Below are 27,771 nucleotides of genomic sequence, written 5' to 3'. Positions count from 1 at the left end.
CCAGATAAGTTCTCAGTAACTCCAAGTATGGTCTAACCAGGGCTTTGATAACTGAAGCACAACTTCTACTTCCTTGTATTCTAGTTCTCTGATCATAAAGGCCAGCATCCAATTAGTCCTTTTGATTAATTTCTGTTCCTGCCTATCTGTGACTTATCTCCACCTTCAAGAACTAAGAACAGGTAATAAATTCTGGACTTGTCAGTTTCGCAGACAGTCAACATGAAGAAAATGCTGCAAAATTCTCCCTCCTTCTCGGCTGTTACTCAATTCTATGTTGTAATCGCTGTGTAAATACAGCCAGCCATTAGGAACCAGACCAAGAACGACAAACATTTAAAATCCTACACCTTCTACTCCCAGGGGTGAAAGTGGTTGACCACTGCCTCAGTCAGCCTGGATTAGTTGTTCAAGCTTGTTACTTTGATTATTAACACAAGGAAACAAGGCCCCAGCTTTAAATTTTAATATTATTAGTTCACGATTTGATAATCAGGAAGGTACAGACCATATATCCTGCTCGCAGATGCTGAGAGAGACAAGTCTCTCTGTCATGGAATGTCCTTTAAGCAGATGTTGGTTCAATATTCAGTCTTCTCCAAGCTCCACGGTGACTCGCAATGTGTCACTATAAAACCTCCCAGTGCTGTCGGAGCCCCCAAACACCAGCAGCGTGTGGCAGGATCCCCGGCTGCAGAAAGCAGAGTCCAGATGCACCAGGCTATGACCCGCTCGTGGCACCGAGCAGAGAGTGTGGTGAGACAGACTGCTCCAACTGTAGGTGTCTGGCAGGGGAAGCAGAGGCAAGAGCAGGTATAAGGAACTGAGTTAGGATTAGATTTTCAGTCAGTGCATTAGGTTTAGGTATTCATGGTAAGATTACATTTTGTGCTACGGTTATCACTGGATGAAACGGTTTTTACTCCCACAGATCTCTCAACTGGGCAGTGGGCACACTTAACCAACTCTGACTGGGTGCCAATCCGGGAAACATTACTACATAAATACAGCTGCACCTCTCCAGGTTACCCAATAAGTCAATCAATAATGGTGGCTACAATACCCACAATCCTATCTGTCTCAGAAAGTGCTCTATCCATTATGTGATTTTAATGCATACCAGATAAAACATCAAGAGCTCAGTCAGAATGAAACATTCCACGGATTTCTCCGTTTGTTTGATCACATCTACACTACCACATCTGTCTTCTCATTTAAAGACAGATGTAAACACATTATAAACAGTTCAGAGGAGGTTTACCAAACTAATAGCTGGATGGGTGAGTTATGAGGAAAGCTTGGACAGGTTGGAAAGATTAGAAGAGTAAGAAGCCACTTGATCGAAACCTGAGGGGTATTGATAGGGTGGATGTGGAGAGGATGTTTCCTTGTGTTGGAATCTAGAACAAGGGGTCAATGTTTAAAAATAAGGAGGTTGCCCATTTAAAACGGAGATGAGGAGAAATGTTTTCTCTCAGAGTCATGAGTCTCTGGAATTCTGTCCTGAAACGACGGTGGTGGCAAAGTCTTTGCATATTTTTAAGGCAGAGATGGATGGATTCTTGGTGAACTAGGGGGTGAACCGGGGGGGGTGAAAGCCTGGGCATGGGCAGGATGCAGATTGAGGTCACTGTCAGATCAGCAATGATCTTACTAAATGGTGGAGCAGGCTCAAGGAGCTAAATGATCTCCTGCTCCTTGTCTGTATGCAACACGTCGCATTGGAGAAATCCTCCTCCTATTCTGGAATAAGGGTGGGTGGTGATATCTCTCAACAAGAGATATCCAGAGGTCCAGGCTAGTGCTGTGGGGACATGGGTTCAAATCTCACCACCCATAAAATCAGCAACTGAAAGCTTGTCTGGGTAATTGTGACCACAAAACTATCACTCGCTCAATACAATATCAAACCCATCCAGATCACTAATGACCCTAAGGGAAGGAAATCTGCCATCCTTGCCTCCAGACCCACAGCAATGTGGTTCACTCTTAACTCAAGTTGGGCCAAAGGTCTGTTTCCATGCTGTAAACCTCTATGACTCTAACTGAAATGGCCCAGCGAGCCACTCAGCTCAAGGGCAGTAAGGGATGGGCAATAAATGCTGGCCTTACAGCAACATGCAAACCCCATGAAAGAATTTTTTTAAAATGATCTGAGGTGTCATTGGTCCAATATTTAGTACTGAAAGCACCAATGGGCTGTTAATACAGATCAGCCACCAATCAACTATGATTTTACTGAACAGCAGAATAGGCTTGAGGGAGCGAATGGTCTTCCCTGTTCGTACCAGGACAGAACAATTACAAACAACTTGTTTCACAAGCTGTGCACCATGTCTGCAACTTCTCACTGGGATCCTGATCTATCAGTTTGAGCAGGAACTAAAAGACAACATTTGTTCAGCAAATTATGTCGATATTCTCTGGAATTTAGCAGAATGAGAGGTGATTTCATTGAAACATACAAGATTTTGAAGGGGTTTGATAAAATAGATGACAGAAAGGTGTTGTTTCCCTAGCTGGGGAATCTGAAACGTGTGTCTGTGTGTGTGCGTTGTGGGGCTGTAGGGGCACAGTCACAGGATGAGGCGCTGATCAGGAGAAATTACTTCACTCAAAGGATTGTGAACCTCTGGAATTCTCTATCCCAGTGGGTTGTAGATGTTCCATCGTTGATATATTTAAGGCTGGAATCGACAGACGTTTACTCTTTGAGGGAATTGAGGGATATGAGGAGCAGGCAGGAAAATGGAGTTAAATCCCGAGATCAGCGGTGAAGATATCGAAAGGTGGAACAGAGTCAAACTGCCCCATGGTCTTTTGCTGCTCCTATTTGCTCTATTCTAAATCAGACAGAAAAATATCAGATTTGGAGATCGAGGTGCATTCAATCAGTTTAAAAGAGAGAATTAACAGGCCCATTGTTTCCTCAGTTTCAGCAGATCCCCGTGGCTTACTGTCTGGGAGAGCCACATCTCTATTGCCATTTCCATCCCAGCTCCAGAAACACAGCAGCAGCTGGGGAAAGCCATGGAGCATCAGATCTCCTGGAGCGAGAAATGGAGGAGTTTCATCCTCCCATTCCCCAGCCCTCCAGCATCTGCTTTCACTACAATCAATCCACAATGTTACCGGCAGTAGTGACAGTGCTCTTGGGGCCGTACCTATATTGAAGATGTACAGATCCTGCAGGGCACCACTCAGATTATGTCCACCACTGATCAGAATCTTGTTCCCACACAGAGGCACAGCAGCATGGCGACTAGAAAAAGGATTGCAATTCTCATCGCGCCTTGCACAACACAAACTTATGGCCAATTAAACACTTAATACAATCACAATAATATTCACAAAATAGCAGCCAGCTGGGGATTCTGTTCATTAGAAAGCTGATCTCCAACAGTATACACATCCCATTAGATACAGAGTAAAGCTCCCTCGACACTGTCCCCATCAAACACTCCCAGGACAGGTACAGAACGGGGTTAGATACAAAGTAAAGCTCCCTCTACACTGTCCCCCATCAAACATTCCCAGGACAGGTACAGCATGGGGTTAGGTACAGAGTAAAGCTCCCTCTACACTGTCCCCCATCAAACACTCCCAGGACAGGTACAGCACGGGGTTAGATACAGAGTAAAGCTCCCTCTACACTGTCCCCCATCAAACAGTCCTAGGGCAGGTACAGCATGTGGTTAGATACAGAGTAAAGCTCCCTCTACACTGTCCCCATCAAACACTCCCAGGACAGGTACAGCACAGGGTTAGATACAGAGTAAAGCTCCCTCTACACTGTCCCCCCCCCATCAAACACTCCCAGGACAGGTACAGCACAGGGTTAGATACAGAGTAAAGCTCCCTCTACACTGTCCCCCACCAAACACTCCCAGGACAGGTACAGCACGGGGTTAGATACAGAGTAAAGCTCCCTCTACACTGTCCCCCATCAAACACTCCCAGGACAGGTACAGCACGGGGTTAGATACAGAGTAAAGTACCTTTCTCCAAATTCAGAAAACACGGACACCCAAATGTAAAGCTCTCATCATTATATAATGCCTCATTAATCAACACTCGCCTATCAGGTGCTAATCCTATTCTGTAGATCAGTGAGATCATCAAATCTGAGGAAGTGAAGGGGTCATACTCCTGAGGAATTGACCAATATCTGTTCAAAGATTACTCATTAACACCTAAAGCTGTGGATTTCCTATCTGTCCATCAATCAGTCCGTGTTGATGTTCTGGAGTGATGCCTACCATCGTGGTGCAGGAGAACCTCCAATCTGTACATTAACGTACTCCATGAAACCTGGAAGAAATGGACAAACAATCCATGTGGATCCAAATCATCCTTTACCCCACTGCTCCCTGTATAATCATCAACCCGCACATAGCCAATCTCACAAGTGTCTCTAAATTGAGACATGCTGACTGAAGTTTAGTACATGCACAATAACATTTAAACAATTGGCCAGAAGACTTCAGGAATATCTAACTCTTAAATCAATGCTGATTAATTATAAGCAATGTGAAGATTCCTCAGAACAATACTGAGCTAAAATGGTTAAATTGTGAGATTGGGTTGCAAAGACAAGTCTCTGAGTCTAGAAGATTAAGGGATAATCTGATGAAGGTATTTTAAATGATTGAAGGATTTGATAGGGTAGATAGGAAGCCTGTTGCTGTGATGAGAAAACCACAGAATAAGATGCAAAACCTTAAAATTAGAGCTAGCTGGTCTGAAGCAACACCAAGAGGCACTTCCTCATAGAATCCCTACAGTGCAGGAGGAGACCAGTCGACTCATCGAGTCTGCACCAAGCACAATCCCAACCAGGCCCCATTCCCACATATTTACCCTGCTAATCCCCCTGAGACTAAGGGACAATTTAGCATGGCCAATCCACCTAACCTGCACATTTTTGGACTGTGGGAGGAAACCGGAGCACCCGGCGGAAACCCATGCAGACATGGGGAGAAGATGCAAACTCCACACAAACAGTGATCCAAGCCGGGAATTGAACCCAGGTCCCTGGCACTGTGAGGTAGCTGTGCTAACCACTGGACTACCCAGTAGAGGGTGGCACAGTGGAGTGGAAATCTGGAATTCTGTCCCCATTGATCGTAGGCTAATTAAAAATTTCAAAACAGGGACTGATAATATTTTTTGCTTCACAAAAATGTAAGGGTGACAGAAACCTGGCGGTTAGATGGAGGTAAGCTACAGATCAACCGTGATCTAACTGAATGGCAGGACAGGCTCAAAGGGCTGAATAATCTCTACTTGTCCCAACTTTCCCAATTGGGAATCCAGATGTAAACATCTGCACCATGAATGATGTGATCCCAGTGAGATTTCCTGACAATCCGATGACAGTTTCCGTCATTGACACCAGATGTTCATTTTGGGATTTTGTAAAATATGATCAGTGTTTTCGAGCTGCCTGTGGTGGGGTTTGAACTCCGGACTGTAATCACTCGCACACTCCACTCACACTGGGAAATACGCAGGTGTGCCGCAGTGTCTATGAAGCATTTTCTCCTTAAAATCAGTGAAAGTGGCTGAAACATTGTCACCATAGCAACATCAATGGTTGGTCAGTGATTCCTATTGGACAACACTAATTCAGGTAGCTGAACCCGATGGGAATAGAGGGATTTGGCCCCTGGAAGGACGAGGGGTTTTAGTTCAGTCGGGCAGTATGGTCGGTGCAGGTTTGGAGGGCCGAAGGGCCTGTTCCTGTACTGGAATTTTCTTTGTTCTTTAACCCCATCGAATCACCAAGGATCCCATCCACACAGTTCACTTCAACATTCTGTCCAGATAAAGATCCCCACAATGTAATGTTTTTCAAGTAAGAAGTATTTAACTCCCATCTTACCCCTTAACTTCCTGGTTTTTACCTCCTGTCCCTCCTCCTTGCAATTTGAATCCATTACCTCAGAAACAGGTTCTGTTACGTCACTATCCATTCCCCTCCCTCCCATTCTTAATCCCAAAACCAGGAATCTCCTCACCAAGATCCAGCACGTGAAGGTCATTCAGAAAGACTCGGTTCTGACTCCCACCGAACAGGATGAGTTTATCCCCCAGGAGAGTGCCAGAGTGACTGGAGAGAAAGAGGAATGGAAAGCGTCAGTGTGAACAGGTCCACTAGTCAGAGCTGGCTGCCCTGGGAAAGGGAGTGGCTCTCTGGATAGCAGAATTCCCTTTGTATGGCCTTGTTACTCCTGACGGACATCTACTGTGTGTCAAGGTTCAGGCTCCTGTCTAACTATCCTGCCCACCAGGTACAGGCATCATCTTTGGTTCAGTGGCAAACACTTTCACCTGCATCAGAGTGTTGTCAAGCTCACCCTCCACAGAGGGTGAATCCATTCCCCAGGTCGACACTGACAGGGCATCATTCGCACGAGAATCCTCCTTTGGGCAGAGATCTGAAGATGATAATGATGGTTACACCAAGCGGTTGTCTGCCTCCTCAGAAAGATGTTTAAATCTTCCTGTTTCCAGAGTAGGGGAACTCAACTCAGGTCAATGGGACCAATATTTGTCCCTCAACCAACTCCACTAAAAATCATTACCCAATTGCGAAGCACAACCTGAGTCAAAGACTTGACATGACGGGCTGAGCCAAACTGGCCACAGCAAGAGGTACAATATCCTGTAAATCAACCAGAGATTAGCAACGGGGACTGTGGAGTTTAGCTGGTTCATCAATGCTGTGTCGGGAAGGAATCCAGCTATCGGTACCTGGTCTATTTCTACATGACTCCAGTCCCCATGCCAACATCCAAAATCGTCACCTGATTTGAAACAATCCCACCGCCAGCAATTCCAGCAGCTTCCCCCACCCCCGACCCCAACACACACCCTCACCACCAACTACCCTCTTTTCAGGGGAACTAGGGATGGGTAATAAACTCGGACCCTTCACACATCCCAACAGTGAGTAAAGGACGAACCCTTGTGATCTCAGCCAAGCTGGCACTTTGCTGGACAGTCTGGTGACTCACCCGTACCGAGGGAGAGGCCTTTCACCCACCACAATGGGCTGGTACCAGATTTCGTGCTCAGGGTTGAAGATATAGAGTGTGTTGCTGCACATTTGTGCTGTGAGCTCCGGCCAACAGAGAAGACCACCAAAAATGAACAGCTCCTGCTGGAAGACCACCGCGCTGTGATAGGCCAGTGATGGCACCTTGCCCTTCCCCTGCCAGAGAGAACACAAAACATTTCCATTAAACTGCACTGTGCCACAGGCAGGAACAACAACTGCATTTAGATAGCACCCCGAACTGATCAGGGCCAAAATACTTGACACCAAATACTGACCACAAGTGACAATAGGAAATGGTAAAGCAGGAGACCAGAGAAAGGTGGAGAGGTTCAAAGAGAGAATTCCAGAAATTGGGACCAGGCAGCTGAGGGCACGAACGATGAAGCAAATTAAATCCAGGATAACAAGAGAGTGCAGCGCACCGTCCCAGGGCCAGGGCCCAGCGCGCTGTCCAAAATGCTCCAACTCGATTGGCCAAATGGATCTCATGAGCATCCGATTAGTAACAATTGAACTATTTACAATATTTACAACAAATGGATCTCAAACACATCCCCTATAAATCGGTCTGGGGACTTCCTGATCTTTTGGGAGTATCTTAATTCACTAGCAGGGTAAACTTCGCTTTGAACCATCGCGCTGGAATGTACCTTGCCCTTTCCCTAAAGGCACAAAAAACGTGAGTGGAACATTGACCTGTACATTAGGGGCTGGAGTTCAAAGAGGGGAAGGTCAGAGCCTCGGTTCAACAATCCTGGAATAACTGGGTTGAGTTCTGGGCAATGCGCCTCAGGAAGGATTTATCACGGGCCTCACCAGGAGAGCAGGGCAGAGTCACCAAACTGGATCCAACGCAGAAAGAGGTGAATGATGCGGACAGGCTGCAGTAATTAGGATTATATTCCCTCCCGTGTAGAAGATTAAGGGGTGATCTAACTGAGGTGTTGAAGCTGGCTAAAGGATTGGATTGGGTAGAGAAACTATTATTTAGTTTTAGGTTTGGGGGTGGGGGAGGGAGTCGAGAAATTTAAAGCCAAGACAATTCATGCCCACATCAGACCACCTTTCTTCAAATGAAAGGGATGAAAACTTCCAACTCTCTCCCAAACGCTAGGGTCACTTGGAAATGTCTAAACTAAGATGAATGAGGGTTAAGGATGACATAGAATCACGAATGGTTAGAAGGTGGCCATTCAGCCTGATCAGCCAAAACCTCATTAAATAGTGGAACAGGACAGATGGGCTGAATGGCCTCTTTCTGTTTCTATGACAGCAGCAAGAAGGGACCAGCGACTGGCAAAGATCAAAAGGATGTTTCTACTTACAATCACAAAGGACCATTTCCAGGTTAAGGTGTCCAGGATGTAGACTTTATTGAAACATTCTTTATCATTCATTCCCCCAAAGATGTAAATGCGTTTGGTGTCCGGGTCATACGTGGCTGAGTGGCCACAGACGCTCTGCGGGACTGGGATGGTCATTGTTGAAGTCGTTTCCAAAGGAAACCAAAAATTATCACCATCTACTCAAAAAAATTGAAATGACAAATGTCAAAGATCATTGATGTCAAAGTTCAAATGGAAAATGTTATGTATTAATATATTGATGATGTGGGTATGCCGGTGTTGGACTGGCGTAAACACAGTAAAAAGTCTGACAACACCAGGTTTTAGTCCAACCGATTTATTTGATAATACTCACAAGCTTTCGAGGCTTCCCTCTTCGTCAGGTGAACTCTCCATTCACCTGACGAAGAGGGAAGCCTCAAAAGCTTGTGAATCTATTATCAAATAAATCAATTGGACTAAAACCTGGTGTTGTCAGACTTTTCACTGTGTTTCTTTATTGACCAGTGTGCGCTGGGAAAGGGTTGGGCAGTCCAACACTTCTCTGATGTTACATACAATATATCTTCCAAAAAACATTTCACCCACCTTCTGCCTCATCATGAGCCAATCATCATTAATACAGGTCATATCCCTTGGCCAATTATAGATATTCTCTGACAGCATGGGAACAATAGCACTTTTTGCCTCACTTTCCCATGGCCACCTATTGCCAGTTCCAGACTCTCTTATCTGGTTTAAGACTCTGCCTATTTATTGAACTGTTTAGAACCACTAGCTTGTCCTTGCTCAATGAAGGTCTCCTTCATTCAGCTGTCTGGGATCCATGCTGATTAGAGCTATGCTTCTATGGGTTTATTGTGAAAAGGAATGTGGTTCACTTTACAAGCCTATTTCCCATGATACCTTAGAACTCTGTGCCATTAGCCAAGCTGTACACCTACTCAATAATACACTTTCAAAATACATGTTTAAATTCTCTAACTATGGTTATATATGTTTCTATGCAGACAGTACCATATATATATATATAGATCACAGAGGCACCTGCACCTCAGAATATTCACCAATTGCGATCCATCCAGGGATTGTTGAATTACTACAAAGATTTGTTCCAAATTTGGCAAACATTTTAAAACCATTGTATAACCTTTTGTAGCAGAACAGGAAGTGGAAGTGGTTAGATCAAAGCAATAACACTTTTGTACAAGTCAAATAAGCATTGCTCAAATCAGAAGCTCTTACACATTTCATCCCACCCTCCAGCATCTGTGGAGAGAGAATAGAGCCAATGTTTGAAGTGAGAATGACCCTTTGTCAGAGCTGAAGACAAAGAAAATAGAACAAGATTTATCCTGTAAGGCTGAAGAGGAGGTGTAATTGTTAAAGATGCTGTGAACAGAGAGAGACAAAAGGAATGTAAATGGTGGTAGTAAAGGCTGAGAATGGTGCTAACAGCAGCCCATTATCTCTGATGGGGATTGGATGTGGAATCTGGAGAAAGCTGGAATGTGCTCTTCCTGCACAAAGTTAAGAATCCTGCTCCCTTAGCACCGCTGCACCCATGGGAATAGTCAGAAGAGGATTGGTAACATGTGCACGTAGACTTTGTGAGCCCTTTTGTTCCATGTTACTATGTTCTTAATAACAATCAATGCTCAAAGTGGCCAGAAGTTGCGATAATGAACCCAATTTCTTAAACTTTCACGCTGGGATTGAAATCACATGCATGGGTTATTGCTATTCCTCATTCCTCCTCCCACCAGTTGGGGTTGAGTGTGGGCCATCACCAACAGTTCTGCAGAATCTTTCTCCAAAGGATCACACCCAGTCACAACTACTTGCATTTATATAGCACCTTTAACACAGTAATAATAAATTCTCAGATGCTGCATAACATTCAGACAATATCAGACTTGTCACATTAAGGAGATATTAGGACAGTTGATCATTGCCCTGTTGAGTTTTGGGTTTATTTGATGTCTCAATTAGGACATTTTGAGACATGTGTTTAAACGCGAAACATTTATTGTTAATCTTTAACTATGTACAGATCCCAGTTACTGTCATGCATGGTATTGCTGTCTCCATGTAATTTCCTACTAGAATGTAGGATGCTCTGTCAGACTATTATCATGTGATTCTATATATCATACTATGGGTGATATTATTCTCCAGTACCACATTAATCTTGCTGTGCCAGGCACTGTTATATTACAATGGCATAAAGCTACAAACATCATACAAAAGCCCCTATATGGCTAAAGGGTGGCAATTTCAATTGGTAGCAAGAGGCTGAGGGTATTTGGTGTTTTGCCCCTCAGTGAGGGTGGTTTTAGAATGTCAGAGGGATTTTGAATTATCAGGTTCTTTGCAGTCTGTATTGAATGTTAAGGTTTTATCCCTCCCACATCCAACCGACCCCCCGATGGCCCCCTCCCCTCACACCAAATAAGCAGGTGTGGAAGTACTTTCTCTGGATTAACTATACCAAAATCTTTAAGCATCTTAAACAGCTCTTTGCTTACCCTTAATCTAAGGCGAAGGGAGTATAAATAAGCCTAAAAATTTCATGTTTAAATTTATTAGTGTCACAAGTAGGCTTACATTAACACTGCAATGAAGTTACTGTGAAAATCCTCTAGTCGTCACATTCCGGCACCTGTTGGATACACAGGAAGAATTTAGCATGGCCAATCCACCCTAACCAGCATCTGGTACCATTCTGATAATCAGAGTGATATTGGACTCAAACATGAACTGTTTCTCGCTCCACAGATGCTGTCAGACCTGCTGAGTTACTCCAGCATTTTCTGTTTCATTTCAGATTTCCAGCATCCGCAGTATTTTGCTTTTATTGACATTCTGGTGAATCCACATCACGTCCTGTTCCAAGGCCACCCTCTCCTTCCCGAGGTGCAGTGCCCAGAGCTGAAGATAGTCCAGATGTTAGTCTTTAGATTGTATCTCCAGCTTCTCTCACTCACCAATCTCAAGCCTCCACAGACCATCTTTACAGTAGCTCCTCTGTCTCCCCTTCCCACCAATCAGAATGGCTGTGTTGGGGTCACTCAGACACAGTGTGTGGTCCCAGCGAGGACTCGGACAGGCTGCAGGGAGGGAAGATGTTCATTACTGATGGAAAGAATGAGTGCGGAGCCCTCCCAGTGAGGTCCTTAATCTCTCATTTAAAACACAGCGGTGTAACCTGGGTCAGTATTAGCACGGCACTCCCAGCTGATACTAGTCCTGGGGTACAGTGTGTGGGGCAACGGGGAGGCACAGAGGGCTCAGGGAAAAAGACCAGGCTAAGAGAGCCAGTACAGACACAGTGGACCAATAGGCCTCCATCTCCGCTGGAACCGTTCTCTGATAAGGGAGAATTTTTCCTTGTATTTTGTGCCCTCTCCTGTGATGAGCGACTCCGGAGACTCACTGTCCGTTCATCCCGAGTGAGGCCGGGGACAGTGTGCCTGAGGAAGAGAATGTCTTTCCAGGTATTGGTTTAGTCAGAAGCTTGCAGCCAGATTGAACTCACCTCTCAGTCTCTTCACATCCGAATCACACCCTAGAATAGAGAAATGATTGGCAGTCAGCAGGATTGTTCATCTCGTCAGAGTGGCAATGCCAGTCTACATAGCAACATGCCAAAATGCCACTTTCAGAGTTTCACTCCACCCCGTGTGAAAGCTTGTTCCTGAACATTTCCGCTGAGGGGAGCCGCTCCAATTTTACAACTGCTCTCCCTGATTCTGGGTCTGCCCTCACCTGTCCAGTCATCTTCATCCAGGAGGTCAGTGTGTGTGTTGGACGTGTCCGTGCCCTTTGATGGAGTGCAGGCTGGCACTGGCGGTCTGGAAGCCTCGGGATTAAACTTCCTGCTCCTCTCAGGCTGAAGCTGAGCAGCGTTCCAGTGAGGCTGCGGACAACATCGTTATTGCAGAACAGAATATCAGTCCCCCTTCTGCCCCCCTCTCCCCCCAACTCTCAGATTCCAGTACCTCCCACACGGAATATCAGCCCACCCACTCCCCCCCCCCACTCAGATTCCAGTGCCTCCCACACAGAGTGGATTCATAGACAAGAGGATCTGAATAAGGAGATGTTGACTTTGAAGTGGGAGCAGCACAAAACCGCCAGAATCCCAGGGCTAAATAGATGATGACATATTGATTAGATAAGGTCTGTATTCTGTGGAGTCTAGGTGATCAAGAGGTGATCTAATCGAGGTGTTTAAGATGATTAAGAGAGTTGATACAATAAATAAACAGAAACTATTTCCTCTGGTGGGGGAGGGAGAGTCCAGAACGTTAAAATCAGAGCCACGCCATTCAGGGTCACATCAGGAGAGGGAAGCGGAAATCCCAAACTTCCTCCCCAGAGAAAACTGGGAGTTATCCAGATCTTTCCCACTGTTGTTGGGTATCACAGACCTGCAGGCAAAGGGAGAGAAGATACACCAGTGGTTATATTGAATGGTGAACCTGACCCCAGGGGCTGAATGGTCTGTTCCTCTTACTCTGAAATGGAATATTTGGGAATGCTTTATCCAAACTATTTAATATCCTCCTCTTTATCCTTCCCTCCAAGAGGCAGTTTACAGTTTTAGAAAAAAGGCAGTAAATTCCTCCCCAGGTTTGGATAAAGGAGATCAGGGAATCTGTATCAGGGAGCAGGACACATAAGAACATAAGAACATAAGAAATAGGAGCAGGAGTAGGCCATCTAGCCCTTCGAGCCTGCCCCGCCATTCAATAAGATCATGGCTGATCTGTCGTGGCTCAGTTCCACTTTCCCGCCCTCTCCCCATAACCCTTAATCCCTTCTCTTATCAAAAACCCATCAACCCGCTTCTTAAAAATATTTAGCGAGGCAGCCTCCACCACTTCAACGGGCAGAGAATTCCAGAGATTCACCACCCTTTGAGTGAAGAAGTTCCTCCTCAACTCCGTTCTAAACCGCCTCCCCTTTATCTTGAGGCTGTGCCCCCTAGTCCTACTGTCTTTTTTGAGCGGGAAGAGTCTCTCCACCTCTATCCTATCCATCCCATTCATCATCTTATACGTCTCAATGAGATCTCCCCTCATTCTTCTAAACTCTAACAATGAGGGAGAATTGATTCCGAATGCACAAACCCACCAGGAAATCCCATTCCCAACCCCTTCACAGGGAATCTTCCACTGGTACTTACAGCTGCCAGGAAAGAGGGAAAAAGCAGGTAGGTATCATCCAGGAAATCGGCCAGTGGATCGTCCAGAGCTGGAGCTGTTTTGTCAGGGAGCACTGGTGTACTGCTGGAAAAATCCGTCCTCTTCAACTAACAGAAAAGAAGTACCCTTTTCATTTATTCCCTCACCGGATGTGGGTGTCACTGTATATATACATCAGCATTTATTACCCAGCCCGAATTGCCCTTGAGAAGGTGGTGAGCTGCCTTCTTGAACCACTGCAATCCCTGTAGTGTAGGTATACCCACTGTGCTGTTAGGCACCACCATCACAGGATATGTCCTGTTGCACCATCTGGACAAACCCAGCAGAGGTGGCAGCGGCAGGGTGGCAGTAGATTCAGAAAGAGGTTTCCCTGGGAATCTTCAACATTGCTTCCAGATCTCCATGAGGTCTCATGGCACCGGGTTAAACATGGGCTAGGAAATCTCCTACTGATTACCATCTTCTGTCCCCCCCACAGCTGGCCAATCAGAACTCCTCCATGTTGAAGACACTGAGGGTGGCAGAATGTACTCTGGGTGGGGGACCTCAATGTCCATCGCCAAGGACTAGCTCAGTAACACACCACTGAGCGAGGGCTGGCCACATCCTAAAGGCATTGCTGCCAGACTGGATCTTGACTCCATCCTCACCAACCTGCCTGCCACAGATGTATCTTGTCCATGGCAGTATCTGTTGGAGTGACTACAGCACAGTTCCTGTGGGGAACGTTCACATTGAAGATACCCTGCATCCTATTGTGTGGCACTATTACTGTGCTAAATGGAAAAGACTTTGAACAGATCTAGAAACTCTAGATTGGGAACCCATGAGGCACTGTGGGCCGTCTGCAGCAGCAGAATTGTACTGGACCACAATCTGTAACCTCACAGCCCAGCATATCCTCCCTCCACCATTACCACCAAGTCAGGGGATCAACTCTGGTTCAATGGAGTGTGCAGCGGGGCATGTCAGAAGCAACACCAGGCACACCTAAAAATGAGGTGTCAACCTGGTGAAGCTGCAACACAGGACTATTTGTATGTCCAACTGCAAGTAATAGACAGAGCTCAATAATTTGTGACTATTAAATAAACTTTACTTTAAGAATCTAGGGTCTTAAAATGGCCAAATAATCTATTAACTTATCCTTTCAGATGTAGCCCTGTGAGGTTCCAGCCTTTACCATTTTAAATTCAGGCTCAGTACCTATACTCCTTTCTCTATTCAGTTACTGTGTGAATCTCACTACCTGTCCATTCAGGATCAGACACAGGGTCGCCTGGCCCCCTCTCTCTGCCTGCTCGCTGGCAGCCACTGTCAGATCACTCCTCCAGTCTCCCTGCCACACCAGGCACCTACCAAAAACAGAGAAAGGCAATCACTCAGGGCACAAGGCAGCATCCTAGAATCCCAATGACACTGGCCACTTCCCTACACCTGTTCCCAGCTTCACCCCTCTGTAAAATCCACTTCACCCCCGTGCTCACTGACCCACAGTTATACAACACCCTCATGTTCAATCCCCCCCACATGATCTCGTCTCTGTAACCTCCTCCTGCCCCATGACCCTCAGAGATCTCTGCCCACCTCTGATTCAAACCCCTCAGGCATTCCAATCATTGCACCATGGGTGGTCGTGCCTTTAGCTGCCGGAACCCCAGCTCTGGAATTCCCTCTCTGCCTCATTTCCTCTTTTTAAACTTACCTCCACGACTCAACTTTTAGTCACCTCGGACTGAGTGTCAGAAAACGCTTGACCTCATCCACAGGCGCTATATAAATCTGGGATGTTGTTGCCCAATATTCAGCTGAGAACAGCTTAGCTCCTCCACTGAGCACAGAGAGTAGTGATTCTCATTGCATCATCGAACAGCATTCAGAGTGAGTTGGAGTTGTCTCTGAAGTTACCCTATCCAGGTGATCCCAATTGTGGATTGCTCCCTCTGAATTTCTTCCTTCTGTCTCCTGGTCTATCGATGTCAATGTTCCAGAGTTACCAAGTTTGTATCACTTAAAGAATCTGCTGAATGTCTGTTCTGATGGATCCCCTCTCAGTTACATCCTTTTCAAGTCCCAGTTTCTTCAGCATTCTCTCTTTGATTGTTCCCCTCACACAGGAATAACCCTTAAAAATGTTCTCCCCATCTCTCAGCAACCAGAACCAGGCATCGAGTGTAAGGTGTAGTCTGAACAGGATGTGGAGATGCCGGTGTTGGACTGGGGTGGGGTGGGCACAGTAACTAGTCTCACAACACCAGGTTAAAGTCCAACAGGTTTATTTGGTAGCACGAGCTTTTGGAGCATTGCTCCTTTGTCATGTGAGTGAAGAGTGATGTTCACAAACAGGGCATATATCGACCCAAACTCAGTTACAAGATAATGGTTGGAATCTGAATCTTAATAGGTAATCAAATCTTTACAGGTACAGACAATGTGAGTGGAGAGAGGGTTAAGTACAGGTTAAAGAGATGTGAATTGTCTCCAGACAGGACGGTTAGAGATTTTGCAAATCCTGGGTTAGTACAGGAAAAAATAGAAACAGGAGGAGGCCATTCAGCCCCTCAAACCTGCTTCACCATTCATTATGATCATAGCTGATCATCCAACTCAACAGTCTGACCCTGCCTTCTCCCCCCATACATAGAAAATAGGTTAAGCATCGTATCTATAGTATCGAGCTGCCTCCTCAAGGTTTTTCGGGAATTTTGACTCTGTTAGATAAATTATATTTCACCAGAAAAAAATTGACAGTTCACACTTTAAAGAGGAACGATATTCCCACGTGTGAGTGAGACCAAAACTTGAGGCTTTAAATAAAAGATAGTCACAAATAGAACATAGAACAGTATAGGACAGTACAGGCCCTTCGGCCCTCGATGTTGTGCTGAGCTTTGTCCAAACTCAACATCAAGCTATCCCACTCCCTATCATTCTGGGGTGCTCCATGTGCCTATCCAATAACCAATATTCCAAATGTGGTCTCACCAAGGTCCTGTACAGTTGCAGCATAACCCCACGGCTCAAACTCAAACCCCTTGTTAATAAACACTAACGTACTATAAGCCTCCTTCACAGCTCTGTCCACTTGAGTGGCAAACTTCAGAGATCTGTGGATGGGAACCTCAAGATCTCTCTATTCCTCAGAACCCTGCCGTTGACCCTGTAATCTGCATTCAAGTTTGTCCGACCAAAATGAATCACCTCACACTTATCAGGGTTAAACTCCATCTGCCACTTTTCTGCCCAGCTCTGCATCCTATCAATGTCTCTTTGCAGCCTGCAAGAGCCCTCCACCTCATCCACTACTCCACCAATCTCCACCCTTCAGCCCCCTCTTCCAAGTCATTGATAAAAATCACAAATAGCAGTGCTACCGTGCTGCTCGTTAGGGTGAGACGAAGGAGGCGGCTCATACGGTGCAGTCAGGCAGAACGGACTGTTACTTTGCTGTAATGCTATATAATTTTCAGTGACATAGGGACAGTCAAATATAATCCATCACCATTCACACCCTTTATTCTCTCTGTGGACACACTTTTCCCCTGGTTTCTGTGGCTGTCTCATCTTTCATTCCCTCCCCCTGCAGTATAAATATCTCCCACTTTCTATGTCTTTTAGCTTTGACAAAGGATCGTCTGGACTTGAAATGTCAGCTCTTTTCTCTCCTTACAGATGCTGCCAGACCCGCTGAGATTTTCCAGCATTTTCTCTTTTGATTTCAGATTCCAGCATCTGCAGTAATTTACTTTTATACAATCCATCAATATTAACACATCCCTCAAACACAAACATTTCAAAGCAACACCTGCCAAACATCAACAGGCCTCACCTCACCGCTGAGGAGAGGGTTCCAATTCTCTGGGGTTTTATATCAGCGCTCACCGACACCTCAACTGAGAAGGAGGTCTCCTCCACGGACAAGGTCCAATTGCCAACACCAAAAATAACCAGGTGCTCTGGTAGAGGCAGCACCAACTGGCAATGGTAGAAGGATCCATTGTGTTTTCTGTAAGACAAGAGGCAGAAATGAAACCAGCCAAAACTCTGAGCTTGTCTAAAACTGCCTCCAACAGGAAATCATATAGCCTTCGTTCTCTCACTTTATTGGATATTCTCTCCATTGTAGGAGAGAAACTATTGTTTGAGAATTTGAGTTTAAAAATCTGTAATAAAAATGTGGTCTCAGTAAATATAACTGTGAAGATCTTAGGTTGCCATAAAATTTCATCAGCTTCACCAATATCCTTTACAGATGAAATCTGCCATATACGTGACTCCAGTCCACCACCAATCAACTCATAGTTTCCTTCTGAAATGGCCTAGAAAGCTGTCCAAATGCAACAAACAAACAATTAAACTGGGCAAGCACTCTATAGACTGCATTGGTTAAGAGATAAAGACACATCATCAGCTACCCAGGGAAACAAGAGTGCAAGCAAGAAATACCAGTGACACACAGGAAATAGTTACCAGTGGGACCAGGTTTCAGTTCTCAACAGCATTGTAATAGATACAGAGTGGATAAGGAGAGGGGAGGGGTATGGAAGGACGTGGCAACTATCTGAGAAGACAGGATTATCCTTGTCGGACTCATGTGCTAAAGATACATTTTGTCAAGATTATAAGGAGTGGTTCAAAGAACGCAGACAAGACCTTCCCTTTTCCATTAGAGAAGAGGTATATGCAGGAAGGATATTCCCAATGGCGGGAGAATCCAGAACCAGGGTCACAGTTTGAGGATTCAGGATAGACCATTTAGGGCAGAGGTGAGGAGACATTTCTTCACCCAAAGAGTGGTGAGTCTGTGGAATTCATTACCACAGGAAGTAGTTGAAGCCAAAACACTGAATGTATTCAAGTGGCGGCTGGGAATAGCAGTTGGGGCAAATGAGATCAAAGATTATGGGGAAAAAGCAGGATTAGGCTATTGAGTTGGGCGATCAGCCATGATCATAATAAATGGCAGAGCAGGCCTGAATTGTCAAATGGCCTTCTCCTGCTCCTACCTTCTATATTTCTATGTGTCCAACATCTTTATTACAACATCAAGAATATACTCCAGTGCCAGCCAATACTAACAGTCCATTTCTACCCCTGACTACATTGAAATTTCATTCTAATTTAACTCAATGTGTAACTTCTGCAAAACCATACCAGAACCATACACTATATAAGGAAGGGAAAAAATATCTGAAGCTTTTTAAAAAGTGAATATTACATCACTAGGTGCAAAAAAAACCCAAATGGAAGTTTTGGTGATGGGATATAAGATTTACTGCCCTCATGAATCCACAATCCCACCCGGCTCCACTTTACCTGAACAACTTGTGAGGAGGATCAGTGAATGAACAGAGTGAATAAAACTCCATCTCCCTCTCTCCCATTCACACTCTCCCATTCATTCACACTCTCCCATTCACACTTCCCGCTCCCGCACTGCACCACGGGAGCCCCGCCCACCCACACCTGACGCACGGACTGTGTGCGCGATGACGTCATACAACAGCCCCGCCCCCCCCCCCCTCGCAGCTGGTTTTAGCAAAGTGAGAAATTCGCCGCGTCTTCATCCCCCATTATCCCAGAGATCCCCCCCTTATCCCAGAGATCCCCCCCATTATCCCAGAGATCCATTCATTATCCCAGAGATCCCCCTTATCCCAGAGATCCCCCCCATTATCCCAGAGATCCCCCCCATTATCCCAGAGATCCCCCCCTTATCCCAGAGATCCCCCCCTTATCCCAGAGACCCCCCCATTATCCCAGAGATCCCCCCATTATCCCAGAGATCCCCCCCTTATCCCAGAGATCCCCCCCTTATCCCAGAGATCCCCCCATTATCCCAGAGATCCCCCCCATTATCCCAGAGATCCCCCTTATCCCAGAGATCCCCCCCATTATCCCAGAGATCCCCCCCATTATCCCAGAGATCCCCCCCTTATCCCAGAGATCCCCCCATTATCCCAGAGATCCCCCCATTATCCCAGCGATCCCCCCCATTATCCCAGAGATCCCCCCCATTATCCCAGAGATCCCCCCCATTATCCCAGAGATCCCCCCCTTATCCCAGAGATCCATCCATTATCCCAGAGATCCCCCCCATTATCCCAGAGATCCCCCCCTTATCCCAGAGATCCATCCATTATCCCAGAGATCCCCCTTATCCCAGAGATCCCCCCCTTATCCCAGAGATCCATTCATTATCCCAGAGATCCCCCTTATCCCAGAGATCCCCCCCTTATCCCAGAGATCCATTCATTATCCCAGAGATCCCCCTTATCCCAGAGATCCCCCCCTTATCCCAGAGATCCATTCATTATCCCAGAGATCCCCCTTATCCCAGAGATCCCCCCCTTATCCCAGAGATCCATTCATTATCCCAGAGATCCCCCTTATCCCAGAGATCCCCCCCATTATCCCAGAGATCCCCCCCATTATCCCAGAGATACCCCCCATTATCCCAGAGATCCCCCCCATTATCCCAGAGATCCCCCCCTTATCCCAGAGATCCATCCATTATCCCAGAGATCCCCCTTATCCCAGAGATCCATTCATTATCCCAGAGATCCCCCTTATCCCAGAGATCCCCCCCTTATCCCAGAGATCCATTCATTATCCCAGAGATCCCCCCCTTATCCCAGAGATCCATTCATTATCCCAGAGATCCCCCTTATCCCAGAGATCCCCCCATTATCCCAGAGATCCCCCCCTTATCCCAGAGATCCCCCCATTATCCCAGAGATCCATTCATTATCCCAGAGATCCCCCTTATCCCAGAGATCCCCCCATTATCCCAGAGATCCCCCCCTTATCCCAGAGATCCCCCCATTATCCCAGAGATCCCCCTTATCCCAGAGATCCATTCATTATCCCAGAGATCCCCCTTATCCCAGAGATCCCCCCATTATCCCAGAGATCCCCCTTATCCCAGAGATCCCCCCATTATCCCAGAGATCCCCCTTATCCCAGAGATCCCCCCATTATCCCAGAGATCCCCCCCTTATCCCAGAGATCCCCCTTATCCCAGAGATCCCCCCATTATCCCAGAGATCCCCCTTATCCCAGAGATCCCCCCCTTATCCCAGAGATCCATCCATTATCCCAGAGATCCATCCATTATCCCAGAGATCCCCCCCCTTATCCCAGAGATCCCCCATTATCCCAGAGATCTCCCATTATCCCAGAGATCCCCCCTTATCCCAGAGATCCCCCCATTATCCCAGTGATCCATTCATTATCCCAGAGATCCCCCCATTATCCCAGAGATCCATTCATTATCCCAGGGATCCCCCATTATCCCAGAGACAGCTTAGAGACTATCTCTGTTGCTGTGCGGACACATGGATTTGGGCCTGTGTCTGTGGGAGTTTGCACGTTCTCCCCGTGGTTGCGTGGGTTTCCTCTGGGTGCTCCGGTTTCCTCCCACATCCCCAAAGATGTGCTTTTAGGCTGATTGATTGGGTAACAAATTGTCCCTAAATTGGACCTCCCTGATCCTCGTACATTAGGCGTAGACTAAAATCATGAATAGGTCACTGAGACAGTGGGACGGCGGCGCGGGCTCGTTGGGCCGAAGGGCCTGTTTCCCGTGCTGTGTTGTTCTTTGTATCTTTGTAGAGCCCCCCATTATCCCAGAGATCCACCCATTATCCCAGGAATTCACCCTCACTATCCTAAGAATTCCCACACTAATCCCTGGGATTAAATTGTTATCCCAGTGATTCCCAATCGCAGAGATAATAAATAGGAATCCCTGAGATAAGAGTGGAAAACCCTAGGGTTATGGGAATCACTGGGATGAGAATAGGGAACATCCCAGCCCAGTGGGATAATGAGTTTGCTGCTCACTCTATATGGCACAGTATCCCTATAAAGAGAAAGATTCATCAATCCTGTAGTTTGCCTCCACATCCATGACTCATATCAATCTCTCTGTGTGTAATGCAGAGCTTCTCATGTTTACTGTCTCTGAGGGTGAACCCACATCCTCTTGCATTTTACCCCACAATCTCATTGAAAAAGGTATTTCTTAATTGCCTTTCCCCTTCCCGAAACTATCTTCCCCATTGCTGTAGACCCTCCTTTCCAATGTTGAAAAGTAGCCAAGACCCTCTTCCACAACAAGGTGACCATTCTCCAGCTGTGGGAGGCAGTGAATTGTGACCAGGTTTCAACTGGGGAGCATATCAGCCTGCAGCTTAACTCTGCCCTCTCTGAGGCCCCTACATGACATTTCACAACAAAGCACTTTGAGATTTCCTGAAGATATGCAGGGCTTGGAACTGTGAGCTGCTGCCAGCAGTACAATGTGACACACAAGTATTTTTTATTAATATTCCCCTTCCCCCTTCCTCCCCGCTCTGGGTTTGACTCAGTTCTTTTATCCCAAGTGTCATCCTTTTGAATCATCTTCAGTCTTGTTCAGAGTTGATTGGAAAATTCTGGCCCTATCTCTAGCTTAAAACAGATCTCCAGCATGGAGGAGACAAACCATCATAACTGACACAGTGGAAGATAAAAGCAGAGGAAATCAGTCCTAAACAGAACAAGGTCAAAAATAGATGTGGAGAGCTTGTTCAGCCTAGCCAAGAACAACACTCTATATTTGATTTGATTTATTGTCACGTATTAGTATACAGTGGAAAGTTTTGTTTCTTGTGTGCTATACAGACAAAGCATACCGTTCATAGAGAAGGAAAGGATAGAGTGCAGAATGTAGTGTTACAGTCATAGCAAGGGTGTAGAGAAAGATCAACTTAATGCAAGGTAGGTCCATTCAAAAGTCTGTTGGCAACAGGGAAGAAGCTGTTCTCGAGTCAATTGGTACGTCTCCTCAGACTTTTGTATCTTTTTCCCAACGGAAGAAGATGGCAGAGAGAATGTCTGGGGTGCGTGGGGTCTTTAATTATACTGGGTGCTTTTCCAAAACAGCGGAAAGTGTAGACAGTGTCCAGGAATGGGAGGAGGGTGGTTCGTGTGATGGATTGGGCTACGTTCACAACCTTTTGTAGTTTCCTACAGTCTTGGGCAGAGCAGGAGCTGTGGTCAGTGCAGACTCGATGGGCTGAATGGCCTCCTGTGCAGTATAGGATTCTATGAGCCATATCAAGCTGTGATACATCCAGAAAGAATGCTTTCTATGGTGCATCTATAAAAGCTGGTGAGAATCGTAGCTGACATACCAAATTTCCTTAGTCTTCTAAGAAAGTCAAGGTGTTGGTAGGCTCTGTTAACTATAGTGTCGGCATGGGGGTACTAAAAACTTGAAATTCTCGACCCTTTCTATTTTGTCCTCATTGATGTAGACAGGGGCTTGTTCTCCTTTACACTTCGCCCAGCCTATCTAGATCCTTCTGCAGACTCTCCCCACCCTCCGCACAATTTGCCGTTCCACCAATCTTGGTGTCATCAGCAAATTTCGACACCCTACACTCGGTTCCCTCCTCCAGATCATCTATATAAATAGTAAAAAGCTGAGGCCCCAGGACCGACCCCTGGGGCACTCCACTAGTCACCAACCGCCAATCCGAATAGCACCCATTGACCCCCAATCTCTGCCTCCTATTTGACAACCAGTCCTCTATCCACGCTAACACCCTACCCCCAACTCCATGCCCCCTGACCTTCTGCAATAACCTCCTGTGAGGTACCTTGTCAAACGCCTTCTGAAAATCAAGAAAGACCACATCCACCGGCTCTCCTCTATCCACCGCCCTAGACACATCCTCATAGAACTCCAGTAAATTTGTCAGACACGACTTCCCTTTAACGAAACCGTGCTGCGTCTGCTCTATCAAGCAATTCCTCTCAAGATGCCTCGCTATTTCCTCCTTGATGACGGATTCTAACATTTTACCTACAACAGACGTTAAACTAACCGGCCTATAATTCCCCGCCTTTTGCCTGGCACCCTTCTTAAACAACGGCGTAACATTAGCCGCTTTCCAATCTTCCGGCACTTCCCCGGAATCCAGCGACATCTGGAAAATAACCACCAAGGCATCCACTATCACCTCCGCCATTTCTTTCAGAACCCTCGGATGCATTCCATCCGGTCCTGGGGACTTGTCCACAATCAGCCCCTCCAGTCTGTCGAGCACCTCCTCTCTAGTAACAGTAATGTCATTAAGACCCTCCAGTCCTACCACCTTTCCATCTCTAACACCCAGCAAATTATTCACGTCCTCCTCCGTGAAGACCGAAACAAAAAAGTTATTCAGGACCTCAGCCATTTCCCCATCCCCTACCACTAGGTCCCCTTTCTCATCCTCTAAGGGACCAACGTTCACCCTAGCCAGCCTCTTCCTTTTTATATATTTATAAAAACTCTTGCTATCCTTTTATATATTAAGCGCTAGCCCAGCTTCATAGTTTCTCCTACCCTTCTTTATCAACTTGTCAATCTTTGTTGACATTTAAACCTCTCCCAATCCTCTTCTCGCCCACTACTCTTAGCCACTCTAAACGCCTCCGCTTTTAATTTAACACTTTCCTTCACCTCCTTCGTTATCCACGGCTTATTACCTCTCCTCCTACTGTCCTTTTTGACCATCGGAATAAATTTCCGCTGAGCACCAAGAAAGATCTCCTTAAAGATCCTCCACTGCTCCTCAGCAGACCCTCCCTCCAACGCGCTCCCCCAGTCCACATTCGCCAATTCTTCTCTCATCCTACCGTACTCCCCTCTGTTCAAACAAAGGACGCGTGTCCGGAAACCCACTTTCTCCTCCTCCATCTGCACAGAAACTCCACCATACAATGATCACTCTCTGGTGGAGATGCTGTCTCATGGCTAATACCGATGTGGAAACTCAGACATCATCCTCAGATGAAATATTAGATTGCAAGAAAAGGTTTCCAGCATAGTTAGAGCTTACTTATAACAGTTAACCCCTTGTTTGGATCTTCTGTACCATCTGCAGATTCAATGGGCTGAAGAGCCTTTTCTGCACTGTATAACTCGCTGACCTGTGGATAAAGCTTGATCATTTCAGATGTTCTGCAAATGACTAAGTGGGGGCCAAAAGTGACTCTCTATTTGTTGCTATAGTTGGCTCAAAGATTCAGATACCTTAGTGCAGCCTGCACCCATTGGTAAGCGCTAACTGGTTCCCTAATGGACTTGCACACTGATTTACTCAACTACCAAATAGTTAGAACAAAGCTCTCATCCCAGGAACGAATAAATAGATTATGGTTTCAAGTCCCACTCCAGAGATCTGAGCCCATAATCCAGTCTGACAGTCCAAAATACACTACCGATGGAGTGCTACACTGTCAGAATTGCCATGTTGCAATATTAAACCAAGGCCCCATTGACCCCCTGGTGGATGTAAAAAGTCTCACAGCACTATTTTGAAAAAGGAGCAGATAAATTGGAACGCAGGCCTTCATAGTGAGAGTGTTTGAGTACAGGAGCAGGGATGTCTTGCTGCAGGTGTACAGGGCCTTGGTGAGACCACACCTGGAATACTGTGTGCAGTTTTGGCCTATCTTACCTGAGGAAGGATGTTCTTGCTCTAGGGGGAATGCAGAAATTTACCAGACTGATTCCTGGGATGGCAGGAATGACATATGAGGAGAGATGGAGTTGGTTAGGGGTTGTATTTGCTGGAATTCATAAGAATGAGGGGGGAAATCTCATAGAAACTTATAATTACACACGATTAGAAGGGTGGATGCAAGAAATCTCTCAGGATCCAGGGTGAGTTAACCAATTGGATACAAAATTAGCTTGATGACAGAAGTGGTTGTAGAGGATTGTTTTTCAAACAGGAGGCATGAGACCAATGGTGTGCCTCAGGGATTGATGCTGGGTCCACTGTTATTTGTCATTTATCTTAATGATTTGGATGAGAATTTAGGAGGCATGGTATCATCTAACCAAGATTGGTGGCATAGTGGACAGTAAAGAACGTTATCTAGGATTGCAATTGGGCCAATGGGCTGACGAATGGCAGATGGAGTTTAGATAAATGTGGGGCGATGCATGTTGGTAGATCGAATCAGGGCAAAACTTACTCAGTTAATGGTGAGAAATTGGGGACAGTAATAGAACAAAGAGATTAAGGTTCATAGCTCCTTGAAAGTGGAGTCACAGGTGGACAGGATGGTGAAGAAGGCATTCAGCATGCTTGGTTTCATTGGTCAGAACATTGAATACAGGAGTTTGGACGTCTTGTTGAAGTTGTACAAGACATTGGTAAAGACACACTTGGAATACTGTGTACAGTTCTGGTCGTCCTATTATAGAAAGACTATTATTAAACTAGAAAGAGTGCAGAAAAGATTTACTAGGGTGCTACTGGGACTTGATGATTTGAGTTACAAGGAGGTTAGATAGACTGAGACCTTTCTTTCCGTGGAGAGTAGGCGGCTTACGGGTGATCTTACAGAGGTCTACAAGAGGGACAGTGACAAGGTAGATAGTCAATATCTTTTCCCGAAGGTAGGGGATTCTAAAACCAGAGGGCATAGGTTAAAGGTGAGATACACAGAAGTATCCAGAGGGGCAATTTTTTCACAGAGGGTGGTGAGTGTCTGGAACAAGTTGCCAGAGTTAATAGTAGAGGCAGGTATAATTTTGTCTTTTTAAGAGTGTTTAGACAGTTATATGGATAAGATGGATGTAGAGAAGTATGGGCCAAACATGGTAATCCGCACTACCTGGGCGACATAGACAAATTGGGCTGAAGGGCCTGTCTCCATGTTGTAAATCTCAGACTCTAGGAAGGATGCTCCCGATGTTAGTGTTGTCCAGAACTACAGGTCAGAGCCCAAGGTTAAGGTTAAATCTTTTAGGACAGCGAAGAGGAGAAATATCTTCACCCAGAGTGGTAAGCCTATGGAGTTTTCTACCACAGAAAGTAGTTGAGACCAAAACATTGTATGTTTTCAAGAGTTAGAACATAGAACATTCCAGCACAGTACAGGCCCTTTGGCCCTCAATGTTGCTCTGACCAGTGGAACCAATCTAATGACCCTCTAACCTAAACTATTCCAATGTTATCCATATGCCTATCCACTGACCACTTGAACGCCCTTAAAGTTGGCGAGTCCACAACTGCTGCACGCAGGGCATTCCACACCCTTACTACCCTTAGATACAACACTTGGGGTGAAAGGGATCAAATGATATGTGAGAAAGCAGGACCCAGCTATTAAGTTTGAATATAAAAGTAGGGAGGTCTTGCTGCAGCTGTATAGGGCATTGGTGAGGCCGCAGCTGGAGTAGTGTGTGCAGTTTTGGGCGCCGCACCTGCGCAAAGATATTTTGGCCTTGGAGGGAGTGCAGAGGAGGTTTACTAGGCTGATGCCGGGGTTGAGGGGGTTGAGCTATGAGGAGAGGCTGAATAAACTGGGCTTGTACTCGTTGGAGTTTAGAAGAATGAGGGGAGATCTCATTGAGACATATAAGATGATGAATGGGATGGATAGGATAGAGGTGGAAAGACTCTTCCCGCTCAAAAAAGACAGTAGGACTAGGGGGCACAGCCTCAAGATAAAAGGGGGGCAGTTTAGAACGGAGTTGAGGAGGAACTTCTTCACTCAAAGGGTGGTGAATCTCTGGAATTCTCTGCCCGTTGAAGTGGTGGAGGCTGCCTCGCTAAATATTTTTAAGACGCGGGTTGATGGGTTTTTGATAAGAGAGGGGATTAAGGGTTATGGGGAGAGGGCGGGAAAGTGGAACTGAGCAGTGACAGATCAGCCATGATCTTATTGAATGGCGGGGCAGGCTCGAAGGGCTAGATGGCCTACTCCTGCTCCTATTTCTTATGTTCTTATAAGTTGGATGATCATCCATTATCATAATGAAAGGCGGAGCAGGGTCAAAAGGGTCTCCTCTGGCTCCTATTTTGTATATTTCTGAGATCCCTTTGGTATCCTGGGACAATATTTATACTGCAATAAACATAATTAAACAAATGATCTGGTCATTATCACACTGCTGTTTGTGAAACTGGCTGATTGCTGACCTATTTCCTACATTACAACTCTGAAATATCTCAGCATGTGAAGTGTGCCTCCACAGTCACTGACCAGTTTCGATTTCAAAGTTCAGTATTCGAGAGTTTTTTCTGCTCCCCTCACACAGGTCAACTTTCTTAGAATTCATCTTTATTTATCTTTGTTTTTATTTTACAGGCAGTAC

General features: G+C 45.9%; 1 protein-coding gene across 1 annotated transcript; it reads right to left on the bottom strand.

The window, feature by feature from the left end:
- Window positions 1-542: 542 nt before the first annotated feature.
- Window positions 543-18,991, bottom strand: LOC145352336 (kelch domain-containing protein 2). Its single transcript, XM_080202091.1, has 13 exons — window positions 18,939-18,991; window positions 17,452-17,628; window positions 14,872-14,977; window positions 13,601-13,726; window positions 12,178-12,328; window positions 11,948-12,016; window positions 11,397-11,519; window positions 8,389-8,585; window positions 7,020-7,216; window positions 6,021-6,112; window positions 4,260-4,311; window positions 3,165-3,292; window positions 543-785 (listed from the first exon to the last, which is right to left on the bottom strand). The coding sequence occupies exons 1-13, from the start codon at window positions 18,989-18,991 to the stop codon at window positions 589-591; spliced, it is 1,668 nt and encodes a 555-aa protein (XP_080058217.1). The 3' UTR covers window positions 543-588.
- Window positions 18,992-27,771: the final 8,780 nt, after the last annotated feature.

This window comes from Carcharhinus amblyrhynchos, chromosome 14 (genome assembly GCF_965287045.1).
Source record: "Carcharhinus amblyrhynchos chromosome 14, sCarAmb.v2.hapA, whole genome shotgun sequence".
NCBI classification, from domain to species: domain Eukaryota; kingdom Metazoa; phylum Chordata; class Chondrichthyes; order Carcharhiniformes; family Carcharhinidae; genus Carcharhinus; species Carcharhinus amblyrhynchos.
The sequence above is the reverse complement of the archived record's forward strand: the minus strand, read 5'-3'. Positions and strand labels throughout refer to the sequence as shown.

Excerpts from the sequence above, each read along its gene's own strand:
- LOC145352336 (XM_080202091.1), bottom strand. The coding sequence starts at position 18,991 with ATGGAGTTTTATTCACTCTGTTCATTCACTGATCCTCCTCACAAGTTG. Across the intron at positions 14,978-17,451 it reads ACCCTCTCCTCAGCGGTGAG|GTGCCTGGTGTGGCAGGGAG; the intron begins GTGAGGCCTGTT and ends TGTTTTTGGTAG. Across the intron at positions 11,520-11,947 it reads GGATGTGAAGAGACTGAGAG|CCTGTCCGAGTCCTCGCTGG; the intron begins GTGAGTTCAATC and ends CCCTCCCTGCAG.